This window comes from Pongo pygmaeus, chromosome 23 (assembly GCF_028885625.2).
Source record: "Pongo pygmaeus isolate AG05252 chromosome 23, NHGRI_mPonPyg2-v2.0_pri, whole genome shotgun sequence".
Taxonomy (NCBI): Eukaryota; Metazoa; Chordata; class Mammalia; order Primates; family Hominidae; genus Pongo; species Pongo pygmaeus.
The window spans coordinates 35,156,333-35,171,586 of NC_085931.1; the positions used below are offsets into that span (position 1 = coordinate 35,156,333).

General features: G+C 54.1%; 3 protein-coding genes across 29 annotated transcripts; 2 read left to right on the plus strand and 1 right to left on the minus strand.

The window, feature by feature from the left end:
* The first annotated feature begins 73 nt into the window (after window positions 1-73).
* Window positions 74-2,341, plus strand: CHCHD10 (coiled-coil-helix-coiled-coil-helix domain containing 10). Its single transcript, XM_054469387.2, has 4 exons — window positions 74-337; window positions 578-797; window positions 1,902-2,049; window positions 2,151-2,341. The coding sequence occupies exons 1-4, from the start codon at window positions 297-299 to the stop codon at window positions 2,168-2,170; spliced, it is 429 nt and encodes a 142-aa protein (XP_054325362.1). The 5' UTR covers window positions 74-296; the 3' UTR covers window positions 2,171-2,341.
* Window positions 2,314-5,184, minus strand: C23H22orf15 (chromosome 23 C22orf15 homolog). Of its 27 annotated transcripts, none has more exons than XM_063663397.1 (7): window positions 4,842-5,184; window positions 3,995-4,081; window positions 3,766-3,908; window positions 3,459-3,533; window positions 3,270-3,379; window positions 2,718-2,883; window positions 2,314-2,454 (listed from the first exon to the last, which is right to left on the minus strand). In XM_063663397.1, exons 1-7 carry the CDS (start codon window positions 4,864-4,866, stop codon window positions 2,443-2,445), a joined length of 618 nt encoding a protein of 205 aa, XP_063519467.1. In that variant the 5' UTR covers window positions 4,867-5,184; the 3' UTR covers window positions 2,314-2,442. The 27 variants fall into 27 exon arrangements, with proteins under 27 accessions (XP_063519467.1, XP_063519471.1, XP_063519472.1 ...); XM_063663401.1 differs by having other exon boundaries at window positions 3,756-3,908; XM_063663402.1 differs by having other exon boundaries at window positions 3,771-3,908; window positions 4,842-5,168.
* An 8,206-nt stretch (window positions 5,185-13,390) lies between these two features.
* On the plus strand, window positions 13,391-15,254 carry VPREB3 (V-set pre-B cell surrogate light chain 3). The gene is made up of 3 exons (XM_063662937.1): window positions 13,391-13,414; window positions 13,681-13,810; window positions 14,932-15,254. Exons 1-3 carry the CDS (start codon window positions 13,391-13,393, stop codon window positions 15,252-15,254), a joined length of 477 nt encoding a protein of 158 aa, XP_063519007.1.

The following is a 15,254-nucleotide window of genomic DNA, read 5'->3' on the forward strand; positions in this document are numbered from 1 at the left end:
CGCTTTGCGACACTGGCCTGTGTCCCCAGAACCCGCACAGCCTGCCAGGGGCAAGGGAGGGAGCAGGGTCCCATTTCCAGCCGAGACCCGGAGCTGCTGGAAAGGAGAGGTCCGGAGGACGGGAGAAGGGAGACAGGCTTGGGGGCAGTGCCGCCTCCCGCTGGGGGCGTGTCTCCGAGGCCCCGCCCGGGGCCCCGCCTTTTTTGCGCCGGCTGTGACAAGCGCTGCGGCATTTGTCCCCGCGACAGCACCGCTGCCGCCGTCTCTAAGGTCGCCCGGGTCCCACTGCCGCCATCATGCCTCGGGGAAGCCGCAGCGCGGCCTCCCGGCCAGCCAGGTGTGAAGGAGACAAGGGCCCTATGGGGAGGGGGTTAGGGAAGCGTGGGCACTCCCCCAAGGGCGTCCGCAGAGTGACCTTGGCTGCTGCTGCGCCATCTTGGCGGGGGGAGGGGCGGGGGTGCAGCACCCACGTGTGGAGACAGGGGTCGTCCATCTCTCCGGGGGTCGTTTCCAGGAGCTGCAGCCCCCCAGCCTGCGGTCTGGCCAGGATTAACCCTGCTTCCTCCCACCCCCGCAGCCGCCCCGCCGCGCCCTCTGCCCACCCGCCCGCGCACCCACCACCCTCGGCAGCCGCCCCAGCGCCCGCCCCTTCGGGCCAGCCGGGACTCATGGCTCAGATGGCGACCACGGCCGCAGGGGTAGCCGTGGGCTCGGCTGTGGGACACGTCATGGGCAGCGCCCTGACCGGAGCCTTCAGCGGGGGGAGCTCGGAGCCCTCCCAGCCTGCTGTCCAGCAGGTGAGCAGCGGGTCCAAGAGAAACTGAGGCAGGACTATCTCGAGGCCACACAGGGAGCTGCCCAAGTGTCCAGTGAGGAGTGTCCGCGTGTATTCACCATTGCTTCAGCCCAGGACGCTTTGCCCGGGAAGGGTCCTAGTCCACTGGTCTTGAGTTCACTGTCACTTAGAGGCAGGCTTCCCGGCCCCTCCCTTGAGGCCAAGGTCCCTAAGCTCCCAGGGAGAGGCACCAACCAGCCCTTTAAAGATGGGAAACCCAGGCCCTGAGGGCTCACAGACTCGCCCAAGGTCACCTCACCCTAGCAAAGGGGAGGGATGTTGGATTTCCTGAGCCCCTGTTCTCCCCACACCCAGGTCTGGGCACTGTGGCCGCTGGGCCCAAGGGCGAAGGGGAGCCACTTCCCTGGTGACCTTTCCCCTGCTAGGGACCCCACCTGCCCTAAGCCAAATGTGGCTTTGTGGCTAGGTCAGGGGTCATGAGAATTAGTGTAGCTGAGCCAGGAAGGTGCTGGAACTTGTAGGGGTGGGGCTCATACTCTGAGAGTACAAGCAGAGTACTGGGCTTTCCTAGAGCTTTCTCCTCCCTCCCCTGCGCCCGCCCAAAGTGCCCATTAGAAGGCAGCAGAGGCGGGGCGCACTGGCTCATGCCTGTAATCACAGCACTTTGGGAGGCCAAGGCGGGTGGATCATGAGTTCAGAAGTTCGATACCAGCCTGGCCAACATAGTGAAACCCCCCTTTCTACTAAAAATACAAAAATTTGTTGGGCATGGTGGCCGGCGCCTGTAGCCCTAGCTACTTGGGAGGCTGAGGCAGGACAACCACTTGAACCCAGGAGGCAGAGGTTGCAGTGAGCTGAGACTGCACCGCTGCACTCTACTCTAGGTGACAGAGCGAGACTCCATCTCAAAAAAAAAAGAAAAAAAAAAAGGCAGCAGAAACATGCTGTCTGTAGCCGCCTCTGCTGCTGGATCACTCAGCCTGCCTAGGACCCTTGGGACACCCAGGCTGGGGATGTGGGGAGGGGCAGGTGGCCCCAGCTTTGAAACGCACCTCCAGGTGCCAACTCCAAGCTGATCCTGCAGCCTCTTGCACTGTACCCCCAGGCCCCCACCCCCGCTGCTCCCCAGCCCCTGCAGATGGGGCCCTGCGCCTACGAGATCAGGCAGTTCCTGGACTGTTCGACCACTCAGAGTGACCTGTCCCTGTGTGAGGGCTTCAGCGAGGCCCTGAAGCAGTGCAAGTACTACCATGGTGAGTGAGTGGACCCCAACCCAGGCGGGGAGGGGGAGAGGCTGACCCTCCTCTTGCACCTGCAGGCTGACCACCAGCCTGTGCTGCCCCTCCCTTCCCAGGTCTGAGCTCCCTGCCCTGAAGAGGTCAGTGCAGACTCCGGGGCCAGTCCTGCACCCACCTCTACCCCTCGCCAACAGCCAGACCACAACACCAGATTGTACCTGGATGGCTGGGATTGAAAGTGAGGAGGTTTCTCACCCTACAGATAACCCGACACAAATGTGCAATTAAAAGTTTATTTTAGACCACAGCCTGTTGTGTGCCTCTCTCGATGGCCTGTCTTCAGGGAGCTCCCTGGCTGATGAGGTGGGGTCAGGATGGATGTCTCACTACAGTGTGCAATCCATCCCCTTAATCAGGGCCCTGGGTGGGGAGGAGGAGCCCTGTTGCAATCTGCACTGTGAGTAGCACAGGACAGATGCCTTGGGCAGTCCAGAGTGTGGTGGAGAGGCATTAGTAGGTGATCCCAAGGGCATCTGACTCTGAGGGTGGAATCCCAGGATGAACCCATGGTCTCCCCCTTATCAGGGATACCTGCCACCTCTACCCTTCTTGTCTTTGCCTCTGCATCCCATTCTCTGCACCCATAGCTTAGGTGTCCCCGGCGGCCTCAAATCCTGTCTGACCTTGCCCCTCTTGCTGATGCAACTTCTCAGCAATTCCAGATTCTGCAAGAGGAGTCCTGCTGGGTTGTCTGTTTGCACCTGATCACACAAGGCAGAGGTCATGGCTAACCTCCTTGGGTCTGAGTCCAACTTGGCTAGTTGGCAGTAGTGTGCCAGGTCCCTGGGCCTGCCAGAATGGAAGAACAAGCCCTTCAAACCCAGTGTGGGCCGTGCCATCACACACCATGCTGCCGCCTTCGTTGAGTTCATCCAGCAGTTGTGCACTGAGCTCCTACTGTGTGCCAGCCCCTATGCCACATCTGTGAAGCCTGAGGACATTCTGGCCCTTAGTGCGCTGGCACTCCAGTGGGGTGGTGGGGACCTGTCTCAGGGTACAGTGTGTTCCATCTGGGGGTATATGTGCGTGGAGTTGGTGCTGAGGGTCTGCCTCTCATCATATGTGTCTGTCCTGCAGGAAGGGGTCCCACTCTGGGTGTCCCTCTGGATGTCCAAATCTCCTCTGTACCTGGCTCCCGGTCCCAGCTAGCAACTCCTGGGTGGCAAGGAGCTCACCTTTCTGGGCCTTGAAGTGGGGCTTTGCTCATGGCGGCCACGCCGAGTGCCCACACGCTTCCTCCAGTTGTGGCCTGCAGAGGAGAGGCCTGACAGCCTGCACAGTTCCTCTGGAAGGCCCGGGAAGTCCTGTTGGTAGGGGTTAGGGAGAAGGTGTGCCCTCCCCCTGGGCTGTACCCTGACACTCACCTGCCAGCTCTGGGTAATGGTCATCCAGGTTCTCCAGTAGGGACTCATAGCGGGTAGAGGCCATGTCCTCTCCCTCTGTGGCATGTGGAGAGAGGATGAAGGACACCCGACTGGCCTAATGGTCCCTACTCTGCCTCTCACTCTGGAACTGTTTGCTAGTCCAGGCTGGGGGCAGAGCATTGGGTAGGGATGGATTGGGGCTAGGTCCCCAGCCGAGGTGGGAGGCTGGACAGGGCCTTGGGTAGTCTATGGTCTGCTATGCCCCCCTCTTACATTCATAGCTGCAGGGGAGAGAACCTTGGGCCACCTTACTGATGATCCGAACGAGGACATATATGGCTCGCTCCTTCAGCAGGGAGTTGCCCATGGTTTGGGCCCGGGAAGCCCCTTCCTTCAGGTCCTCCTCCAGGCTCACTAGGTTGCCGTCCTCAGCCAGGAGAGCAATGGTCGCTGGGAGGACATGGAAAGAGGCTGGGCAGGGCTGGCACCCCTGCCTGGGACCCCTCAGCCCCTCCTTCTCCTCCCTGTCTCCTCACCATCTGGGGGCAACCCTGCTTTCTGCCTCAGGTGGGCGGTGAGGTTCACCAGCCTGCAAGAGGTGTTCACCAGCATGGAGCAGCCAGCTGTGGGGGAGGGGCAAAGGTGAGCATGTGGGATCTCTTACCTTCCTCCAAATCTGGGGTCCTCTGTCTCTCCCTCCCATCTCTCCCTTTTCCAGAGCTGCGACTGGGCCTATGGGGCTAGGACTGTGCCCCAAGCATAACAGCTCCTACATCTGTTGCTTAAACTGCCTTGGAGAACCCTCCATCCATCTCCCATGTGTGGTGACTTTTCTCCCATGTGTGGTGACTCCCAAGTGTTGGTCTTTTGAGTCCTGCAAAACATGAAGTGCACGCCAGCCCAGCCTCCTCCCGGGCCCCGCCCCCATGGGACCCAGCCAGTCCCCGCCCTCCGCACCCATCGGCTCCCCTCTTCCCTTCCGCTACCGCACAGGGCCGTCCCTCTGCCTCCAGCCAGAGGGACGGGGAACCTGCAACTGTGGCTAGAGTTTCAGGTGTCTTGATGCACGCTGAAGCTTGAGGATCACGGATTGAATGGCGAAGAGATTGTGCGGTTTAAAAACCTGCTCCAGGGTAATGCGGCGGTCTCTGGCCGAGAGGAGCCCTCGTGAATGAGCAGGACTCAGCTCGGGTTTTCCCTTTAAGGGTCTCGCTCCAGGTGCTGGCTTTGCCTCCTCACAGAGCCGCTTCCCCGACCCCCGCCATCTGCACCACCTCCCTCTTTCCCGCCATTGCCTCCCCACCCTCCGCAAGAGCGGAAGGAAGCACGCCTCTGAGTGTGCTCATCCCCCATCCGCCTGCCACGACTGGGGACCCCACTTACCCCCAAACATCACCTTGATAAACATAGCTGCAGCGGGGGAGGGAGATGTGGGGGGGCTTTGATCCCCCAACTCTCGATTCCCCAACTAAGGAAAGGCCTGGAGCAGAGACCTGCTTCAGGGCCGGGCTCTGGAGGGAGAAGTGGATGTGTGCGTGTGGATGGCTGGGTCCCAGGGCCGGGCCCCTGCTCAGTCACCTCTGTGGTTCTGCTGCTTCAGCCTAGCTCAAACCTTGCAGCTAGTCCAAGACTCCTGGCCTCCTCTTCCTCCCCACTGAGCCCTGGGCCACAGCAGCTCCCCTAAGCTTCCAAGCTGGTCTCCATGGCAGTGGGGGCGGAGACATCTAGGCAGGAAATGCCTTCCTCCCTGTATCCGTTAACGGGGTCCATGGGGGAGGGGTGGCAGAAGAAGTGGGGGCTGGCATTCCCTGAGGAGGGGAATGCCATCATTGGGATTGATTTTTTTTTAGAGATAGTCTCCCTATGTTGCCCAGGCTGGTCTCGAACTTGGCTCAAGCAATTCTCCTGCCCCACCCCCCCACAGGTGCTGGGATTGCAGTTGCGAAGTTCACCCTTTCTGGTGTTTTAAAGTTTTGCCAACTCTCATAACCACCACCACAGTCAAGATACAGAACATTTCCATCACCCCCAAATTCCTTTGCCCCTTTTGTACTCAGCCCCAGTCGCTTCCAGGTCCATAGCAGGTCACAAGCACCTCCTTGTAAGCACTCGCCACTAGCTAGTCCCTCACACCGGTTCTCACCGTCATTTCCTGTCTTTTATTTATTTATTTATGTTTATTAATAATAATTATTATTATTGGTGGGGTTTTTTTATTTTTATTTTTTGAGATGGAGTCTCCCTCTGTCACCCAGGCTAGAATGCAGTGGTACGATCTCCACTCACTGCAACCTCTGCCTCCCGAGTTCAAGCGATTCTCCTGCCTCAGCCTCCCGAGTAACTGGGACTACAGGTGTGCACCACTACACCTGGCTAGTTATTTATTTATTTTTTTGAGACGGAGTCTCGCTGTCTCGCCCAGGCTGGAGTGCAGTGGTGTGATCTCAGCTCACTGCAAGCTCCGCCTCCCGGTTTCCCGCCATTCGCCTGCCTCAGCCTCCCAAGTAGCTGGGACTACAGTTGCCCGCCACCATGCCCAGCTAATTTTTTTGTATTTTTAGTAGAGACGGGGTTTCACCATATTAGCCAGGATGGTCTCGATCCCCTGACCTCGTGATCCGCCCGCCTCGGCCTCCCAAAGTGCTGGGATTACAGGATTACAGGCATGAGCCACTGCGCCCAGCCTTTTTTTGCATTTTTGATAGAGATGGAGTTTCACCATATTGGTCAGGTTGGTCTCGAACTCCTGACCTCAAATGATCCGCCCACCTTGGCCTCCCAAAGTGCTGAGCCACCAAGCCTGACCTATTTATTTATTTATTTTTTGAGAATGAGTCTAGCTCTGTCAGCCATGCTGGAGTGCAGTGGCGCAATCTCAGCTCACTGCAACCTCCTCCTCTCGGGTTCAAGCGATTCTCCTGCCTCAACCTCCGGAGTAGCTGGTATTACAGGCGCCAGCCACCACCCCTGGCTAATTTTTTGTATTTTTAGTAGAGACGAGGAAGGCCAGGCTGGTCTCGAACTCCTGACCTCAGGTGATCCACCTGCCTCGGCCTCTCAAAGTGCTGGGATTATAGGAATGAGCCACCGTGCCTGGCTATTTCATGTCTTTTGTATTTGTCTGCTTCTCCCAGTCTCTCCCCTTCTTATTCCCCTCCTGTCTGTCTTCCTTTTCTTTCTGTCTAGGTTTCACATTCTCTCTCCCCTCCTCTCCTCTCCCCTCCCCTCCCCTCGCCTTTCTCTTTCTCTTCCTCCCTCCTTCCCTTCCTTCCTTCCTTTCTTTTTTTGACAGAGTTTTGCTCTTGTTGCCCAGGCTGGAGTACAATGGTGCAATCACGGCTCACCGCAATCTCCGCCTTCTGGGTTCAAGCGATTCTCCTGCCCCAGCCTCCCAAGTAGCTGGGATTACAGGCATGTGCCACCACATCTGGCTAATTTTTTATTTTTAGTAGAGACAGGGTTTCTCCATGTTGGCCAGGCTGGTCTCAAACTCCCAACCTCAGGTGATCCGCCCCCCTCGGTCTCCCAAAGTGCTGGGATTACAGGCGTGAGCCACTGCGCCTGGCTGGCTGGCTTGCTTTCTCGCTCTTTCGCTCTTTCGCCCTTCCTTCCTTCCTTCCTTCCTTTTTCTTTCTCTCTTTTTCTTTCTTTTCCCTCCTTCCTTTCTTCTTTTCTTTCTTTTCTGTTCTCTCTTTTTTTGAAACAGGGTTTTACTCTGTTGCCCAGGCTGCAGTGCAGTGGCACAATCACAGCTCACTGCAACTTCGGCCTCCCGGGCTCAAGCAATCCTCCCACTTCAGCCTCCTGAGTAGCTGGGACTATAGATGCACGCCACCATGCCTGTTGAAATTTTTTTCTTTTTAATTTTGTAGAGACAGAGTCTCACTATGTTGCCTAGACTGATCTTGAACTCCTGGAGTCAAGCAATCCTCTTACCTTGGCCTCCCAAAGTGCTGGAATTACAGGTGCAAGACACAGATCCCGGCCTCACATTGTTTTTTTGCCTCTCCATGTTCATCCTTTCTTTGACTTTTTTTCTCCATGTCTCTTTTCATTATCCTTTCTCTTTCCTTCCTGCTTACTGCCCTCCCCTCTGTCTCTGTCTCTCCACTTCTGTCTCCTGCCCTCACCCCATGACCCCCACCAGACCTCTCCAGCCAGGGCACCAGGTGGATGCCTGGAGCAACACCTCCCTTTCCCCAGCTCCCTTACCCCCAAGGTTTTAGAAGTGCTCCCAGCCCCCAGGATTCAGCTGTGTCCTGCCTTTTGCAGGCAGAGTTCTGGACAGTGAGGGTGGAGGAAATCTGAGTCTTCCATGAAGCCTGCCATTGTCAGGCTCTGGCTCTGGATAAACACTTTCCTTTGGACTGCCTTGGTGTTTCCATCTGTAAAAGGGGGGTATGACCCATGACTTAGCAGGGCTGTGGTGACGATTAAGTGTGATAAATTTTAAAGAGCTGTTTCTGTGCTCAGCACTGTGATGTAGCAAGCACTCCAATCAGTATTGCAGAAACAGGCAGCACTTCCCAAGCTTATTTAAACATGGGATGGCCGGACGCAGTGGCTCATGCCTGTAATCCCTGTAATCCCAACACCTTGGGAGGCCGAGGCAGGCAGATCACTGGAAGCTGAGATCTGCCCAGCCTGGGCAACATAGCAAGGCCTCATCTCTGTAAAAATAAAAACATTAGCTGGGCGTGGTGGCTCACTCAAGATCACTTGAGCCCAGTTCAAGGCAGAAATTAATTAAAATCACACCACTACGCGTCAGCCTGCGTGACACGGTGAGAACCTGACTTAAAAAAAAGACAAAAATCAGTGCCCTTTTTTAAACTCACAGCCTCCAGAATTCCCTTGGGGAGGCTATATAGCCCCTTCCCAGGTCCCACTCCATTCTTGACACCTCCTCAGGGTATCTTCATGACAGTCAAGATACAGTCTCTTGATTCCCTCCTTGGTGGCACTGAAGAGGAGATCCTTGGATGGCAGATGGTGACTACCAGAGCTGAGGCTCCAGGCCTGGAGTGGCCTTTCCTTCCAGATTCTGGCTTCAGGCACTGGAGGCTCCCACACTTATAGTCTCCTGAGCTGTGTTCTGTGGAACGTGGATTCCCAGATATGGTTCTGTCCCGGGAAAAAGTGCGCCATGTTTTTTTTTTTTTTCTTTTTTGAGACAGAGTCTCATTCTTGTCGGCCAGGCTGGAGTGCAATGGCACGATCTTGGCTCACTGCAACCTCCGCCTCCCAGGTTCAAGTGATTCTCCTGCCTCAACCTCCTGAGTAGCTGGGATTACAGGCGCCCGCTACCATGCCCAGCTAATTTTGTTTGTATTTTTAGTAGAGACAGGGTTTCACCATATTGGCCAGGCTGGTTTCGAACTCCTTACCTTGTGATCTGCCCACCTCAGCCTCCCAAAGTGCTGGGATTACAGGCATGGGCCACCTAGCCCCGCCCATGTTTTTCGTTTGTTTGTTTTTGTTTTGTTTTGTTTTGAGACAGAGTCTCATTCTGTCGCCCAGGTTGTAGTGCAGTAGCACGATCTCAGCTCACTGCAGCCTCCCAGGTTCAAGTGATTCTTCCGCCTCAGCCTCCCTAGTAGCTGTGATTAGAGGCGCACACCACCACGCCTGGCTAATTTTTTGTATTTTTCGTAGACACAAGGTTTCACCCTGTTGACCAGGCTGGTCTTAAATTCCTGAGCTCAAGTGATCCCCCTGCGTCCACCTCCCAAAGTGCTGAGATTATAGGCATGAGCCACTGCGCCCAGCCTTATTATTATTTTTGAGACAGAGTCTCACTCTGTCATCCAGGCTGGAGTGCAGTGGCACAAACATGGCTCACTGCAGCCTCAAACTCCTGTGCTCAAGTGATCCTCCCACCTCAGGCTCCCGAGTAGCTAAAACTACAGATGTGAGCCACCATGCCTGGCCAATTAAAAAAAATTTTTGTAGAGACAGGGTCTTGCTCCGTTGTTCAGGCTGGTCTCAAACTGCTGGCCTCAAACGATTTTCCTGCCTTGGCATCTCAAAGTGCTAGGATAACAGGCGTGAGACACCATGCCCAGTGTTACAATTATTTTCGATGTTAGCCTTACCTTACCTGAATAATCATAAAACTGATTAAAATGGTGCACTCTTGTGAGGCACAGTGGCTTATATCTGTTATCCTAGCACTTTGGGAGGCTGAAGCAGGAGGATCGTTTGAGGCTGGGAATTCAAGACCAGCCTGGGCAACATAGTAAGACCCTGTCTCTACAAAAAAAAAAAAAAAAAAAAAAATTAAAGAATTAGCTGGGCATGGTGGCTCACACCTGTAGTCCTAGCTTCTCGAGAGCCTGAGGTGGGAGCATCACTTGAGCACAGAAGTTCGAGGCTGCAAATGAGCTATGATCACACCACTCTACTCCAGCCTGGATAACAGAGCAAGACTCTGTCTCAAAATAAGTACATCAATTAAACAAAAACAAAAGAATTAGCCAGGCATGGTGGCATGCACCTGTAGTCCTAGCTATTCGGGAGGCTAAGGCAGGAGGACTGCTTGAGCCCAGGAGTTCACGGCTGCAGTGAACTATGATCAGGCCGCTGTACTTCAGCTTGGGTGACAGAATGAGACCTTGTCTCAAAGAAAAAAGAAAAAGCGAGACTCCGTCTCAAAAAAAAAAAAAAAAAAGAGAAAAGAAAAAGAAGGCGGGTCACGGTGGCTCACGCCTGTAATCCCAGCACTTTGGGAGAGCGAGGCAGGCAGATCACGAGGTCAACATAGTGAAACTCTGTCTCCTAAATATACAAAAATACAAAATATACTAAAAATACAAAAATTAGCTGGGCATGGCGATGCGTGCCTGTAGTCCCAGGTACGCGGGAGGCTGAGGCAAGAGAATCGCTTGAACCCAGGAGGCAGAAGTTGTGAGCGAGCATCGCACCACTGCACTCCAGCCTGGGCAACAGAGCGAGACTCTGTCTCAAGAAAAACAAAGAAAAGAAAGGGAAGGGGAGGGGAGGGGAGGGGCAGGGGGGAAGTGCCATTGAAAACATAGTTTGTGGCCGGGCGCAGTGACTCACGCCTTTAATCCCAGCACTTTGTGAGGCAAAGGCGAGCGAATCATGAGGTCAGGAGATCGAGACCAGCCTGACCAACATGGTGAAACCAACCAACATGGTGAAACCCTGTCTCTACTAAAAAAAAAATACAAAAAAATTGGTCGGGCGTGGCGGTGCATGCCTGTAATCCCAGCTACTTGGGAGGCTGAGGCAGGAGAATCACTTGAACCTGGGAGGCGGAGGTTGCAGTGAGCTGAGATTGCACCATTGCACTCCAGCCTGGGCAACAAACAGCGAAACTCCGTCTCAAAAAAAAAAAAAAAAAAGAAAACAAAAAGAAAAGACAGCTTGTTACTCAAAGTTCCCCTAAAACAGGGAGTACACCAAGGTGGGCAACACAGGAAGCACCACAGGTGATGAGCAGGCAGAGGGAGAGGGAGGAACTGTGGGCAAGGGCCTCTATTGTGGTTTCCAATGCTGGGCAGGCTTAGGACTGAATAATTAAAGTGGATTCTGGGGCACGGGCTGTCCCTAGTTGTCTGGTGCGTGGCCCTGGAGAGATTAGGGCAGGTGGAGTATAAAAGCAGATTAAGGAGGGAGTTGAGGGGGTTGGGATTAGTTGACTTGCATTTGAAAAGCATGCTTTCAGAAGTTATTTACTATCATGGCTGGGTGAGGTGGCTCATGCTTGTAATCCCAGCACTTTGAAAGCCTGAAGTAGGTGGATCATTTGACGTCAGGAGACCGAAATCAGCTTGGCCAACATGGTGAAATCCCATCTCTACTAAAAATACAAAAAGAATTAGCTGGGCCTGGTGGTGCATGCCTGTAATCCCAGGTACTTGGGAGGCTGAGGCAGGAAAATCGCTTGAACCCGGGAGGCGGAAGTTGCAGTGAGTGGAGATGGTGCTATTGCACTCCAGCCTGGGGGACAGAACGAGACTCTGTCTCATAAAAAAGAAAAACAGTTGGCCGGGCACAGTGGCTCACACCTGTAATCCCAGCACTTTGGGAGGCCGAGGTGGACGGATCACAAGGTCAGGAGATTGAGACCATCCTGGCTAACATGGTGAAACCCCGTCTCTACTAAAAAATACAAAAAATTAGCCAGGCATGGTGGCAGGCACCTGTCGTCCCAGCTACTCGGGAGGCTAAGGCAGGAGAATGGCGTCAACCCGGGAGGCAGAGCTTGCAGTGAGCCAAGATCGCACCACTGCACTCCAGCCTGGGTGACAGAGTGAGACTCTGTCTCAAAAAAAAGAAAAAGAAAAAGAGTTATTTACTATCGGCTGGGCGCAGTGGCTCACACCTGTAATCCCAGCACTTTGGGAGGCCAAGGCGGGCGGATCACAAGGTCAGGAGATCGAGACCATCCTGGCTAACATGGTGAAACCCCATCTCTACTAAAAATATAAAAAATTTGCCGGGTGCAATGGCAGGCGCCTATAGTCCCAGCTACTCAGGAGGCTGAGGCAGGAGAATGGCGTGAAACCAGGAGGCAGAGCTTGCAGCGAGCCAAGATCGCGCCACTGCACTCCAGCCTGGGCGACAGAGTGAGACTCCGTCTCAGAAAAAAAAAAAAAAAAAAAAAAAAGAGTTATTTACTATCTATAGGGACTGGGTAACCCTGGGAGGGTTAGTCCCTCAATGGTCAACAAGGCCCCAGATTACACAGCATTGGAATACAGAAAATAAATGACATGGTTAATCCACCCCCTGTGGCCAGCACTGAGCAAATAGGTCCCATCTTTGCATTTTCACAATCCTCAGGCTGGTATTATGCTTAACTTCATGTTCCAGATGAGAAAACCGAGGCACAGTGGGGGGAAGTAACTTGGCTGAAGTCATGCAGTGAAGAAAAGCAGGAGCTGGGATTCAAACCCAAGTTCAAAACCACCTCAGCTACTTGGAATCCTGGCAAATTAAAGGTTGTGATAATGTCAAGTGCTGGCGAGGATGCGAAGTCACTGTAAACTCTTACTCTGCTGGTGGAAGACCAGATTGTTACAAACACATCGGGAACCCTGGCAGACCTAGTAAAGCTAAATGTATTCTTTCCTTGCCGCCTGGCAGCTCCATTCCTGGGTGTCTCTCCAGCACAAATGAGTGCACCAATACACCAAAAGACATTGACAGAGACATTCACAGAAGTTTTATTTGTAATGGCCAAAGACTGGAGAGCATCCAAATGTCTGACAATAGGAGAATGGAAAACCTGATTACGGTGCATTCACACAATGGATTACACACAGCTATGGGCATGAATGAAATATTGCTGCACACACATGGATCACTCCCATCATGTTCAACAAAAGAAGCAGACACAGAAGACGGCACACTATCATTCCACTTATAGTTGAAGTTCTAGAGCAGGCACAAACTAATCTAAGGTGATAGAAGTCAGAATGATGATTCCCTTGAGGGTGCATGTCATTATTAACTGAGGGGCCCTCAGGGGAGATGGAGGTGTTCTTTTTTTTTTTTTTTTTTTTTTTTTGAGATGGAGTCTCACTCTGTCGCCCAGGCTGAAGTGCAGTGGAGCAATCTTGGCTTGCTGCAACCTCCGCCTCCCGGGTTCAAGCGATTTTCCTGCCTCAGCCTCTCCAGTAGTTCGGACTACAGGTGTGCACCACCACGCCAAGCTAATTTTTGTATTTTTAGTACAAAAAAGATGGGGTTTCACCATGTTGGCCAAGCTGGTCTCGAACTCCTGACCTCAAGTGATCCACCCGCCTCGGCCTCCCAAAGTGCTGGGATTACAGGTGTAAGCCACCGCCCTCAGCCGAGATTTTCTAAATCCTGATCTGGGTGGAGGTTGCAGGCGTCTGTGTGTGCCTGTGTGTGTGTGTGTGTGTGTGTGTGTGTGTGTGTGTGTGTGCGCGCTCGCGCGCATGCGCGTGCGCGTGCACGCATCCGTGTGGGCATACATACATATACATAAAATCATCAAGCTATATACATAAGATTTATGCACTTTACTGTATGCTAGTTGTACCTCAATAAAAAAGTAGATTTCTACCTGCTATAACTGCACATGAGGACCTCTGGGCTCCTGTTCTTGGAAGGCCTTGTAGTGCCAGGACCCTGACATTTGGGAAGAAAAGGCTTGGCCATTGGGCTCCAGTCACCGCCCCTCCTTCCTCAGTCAATAGGCTGATTTGCATGCTGTGTTGTGGTCCAGTGGCCTTCCCAGCCCTGTGCCCCAAAGCACCTGGAGCATATAGCCTTGCAGAACTTCTTGCCTACCTCCCTGCCTCTGGCCATGGCCTGCCAGTGCCTCAGCTTCCTTCTGATGGGGACCTTCCTGTCAGGTGAATCTTCCCTGGGCCTCAGTCACCTGGGTGTGGGGTGGGGAACTGTACTGGCCCCAGAAGGCCCCTGCAAGGAGGCAAATCTATGGGGACAGTAGGGCAGGTCCTGGGAGGGGTATTATTATTTTTTTTTTTTTGAGACGGAGTTTTCCTCTTGTTGCCCACGATGGAGTGCAATGGCGCAGTCTCGGCTCACTGCACCTCTGCCTCCCGGGTTCAAGCGATTCTCCTGCCTCAGCGTCCTGAGTAGCTGGGATTACAGGCATGCGCCACGACGCCCGGCTAATTTTGTATTTTTAGTAGAGACAGGGTTTCTCCATGTTGGTCGGGCTGGTCTCAAACTCCTGACCTCAGGTGATCTACCCACCTCAGCCTCCCAAAGTGCTAGGATTACAGGCGTGAGCCACTGCACCTGTCTGGGAGGGGTATTCAGGTAGAGAGGTGACCTGGCTTCAGGCAGCTCTGCCCTTGACCTGGGGCAAATCACTTCCCTGTGTAGGCCTTGGTTTTCTCATTCATGAATGACCAGATCACTAGAGCCCCAGACTCTGACTTTGGGTCTCCTTCTTAGTTTTTCACAGGGGAAGCTATTGTGGGCTGGTCCCTACCCCACAGGGCCTGAGGCAATCTAACCTCCCTGAGAGGGTCCCTGCAGCCAGTTGCCTGAGGCTGAGTTGATGTGTGGGACAGCCCAGGAGGTTCCTGGGGGTGGTTAGTCTGTATTCAGGGTTTGGAAGAGCTGAAGTGAAGTGGGCAGGGAAGTGGGGGAGGGGGGTGCAGTTCTGCAGAGAAATGTGGGTGGGTAGCAGAGGGACCTAGAGGCTGCTAGTCCAACCTTCGGAGCTCTGGGCCTTTAACTGAACACAGATCCTTGAGGATATGGCACTAATGGGGACTTAGGGGCTAACTCCAAACCCCTCGCTCACAAAGGGCGATGGAGGTCCAGATAGGGCACCCTAAGTCACACAGAAGCAGGCCTCCTGCACCCCGTTCATTGCTAATCCCATAGCACTGGACTATGAGCCCTTTGGGACTGGGGGTCTCCATGGAGTCCAACCAAGCCTTCACAGGACAGGGGTGGGAGGGAAGGGGCTCAGGCTGAGTGGGTTTGTGTCTCTCAGTCTCCCAGACAGTCCTGGCCCAGCCGGATGCACTGCTGGTCTTCCCAGGCCAAGTGGCTCAACTCTCCTGCACGCTCAGCCCCCAGCACGTCACCATCAGGGACTACGGTGTGTCCTGGTACCAGCAGCGGGCAGGCAGTGCCCCTCGATATCTCCTCTACTACCGCTCGGAGGAGGATCACCACCGGCCTGCTGACATCCCTGATCGATTCTCGGCAGCCAAGGATGAGGCCCACAATGCCTGTGTCCTCACCATTAGTCCCGTGCAGCCTGAAGATGACGCAGATTACTACTGCTCTGTTGGCTACGGCTTTGGTCCCTAG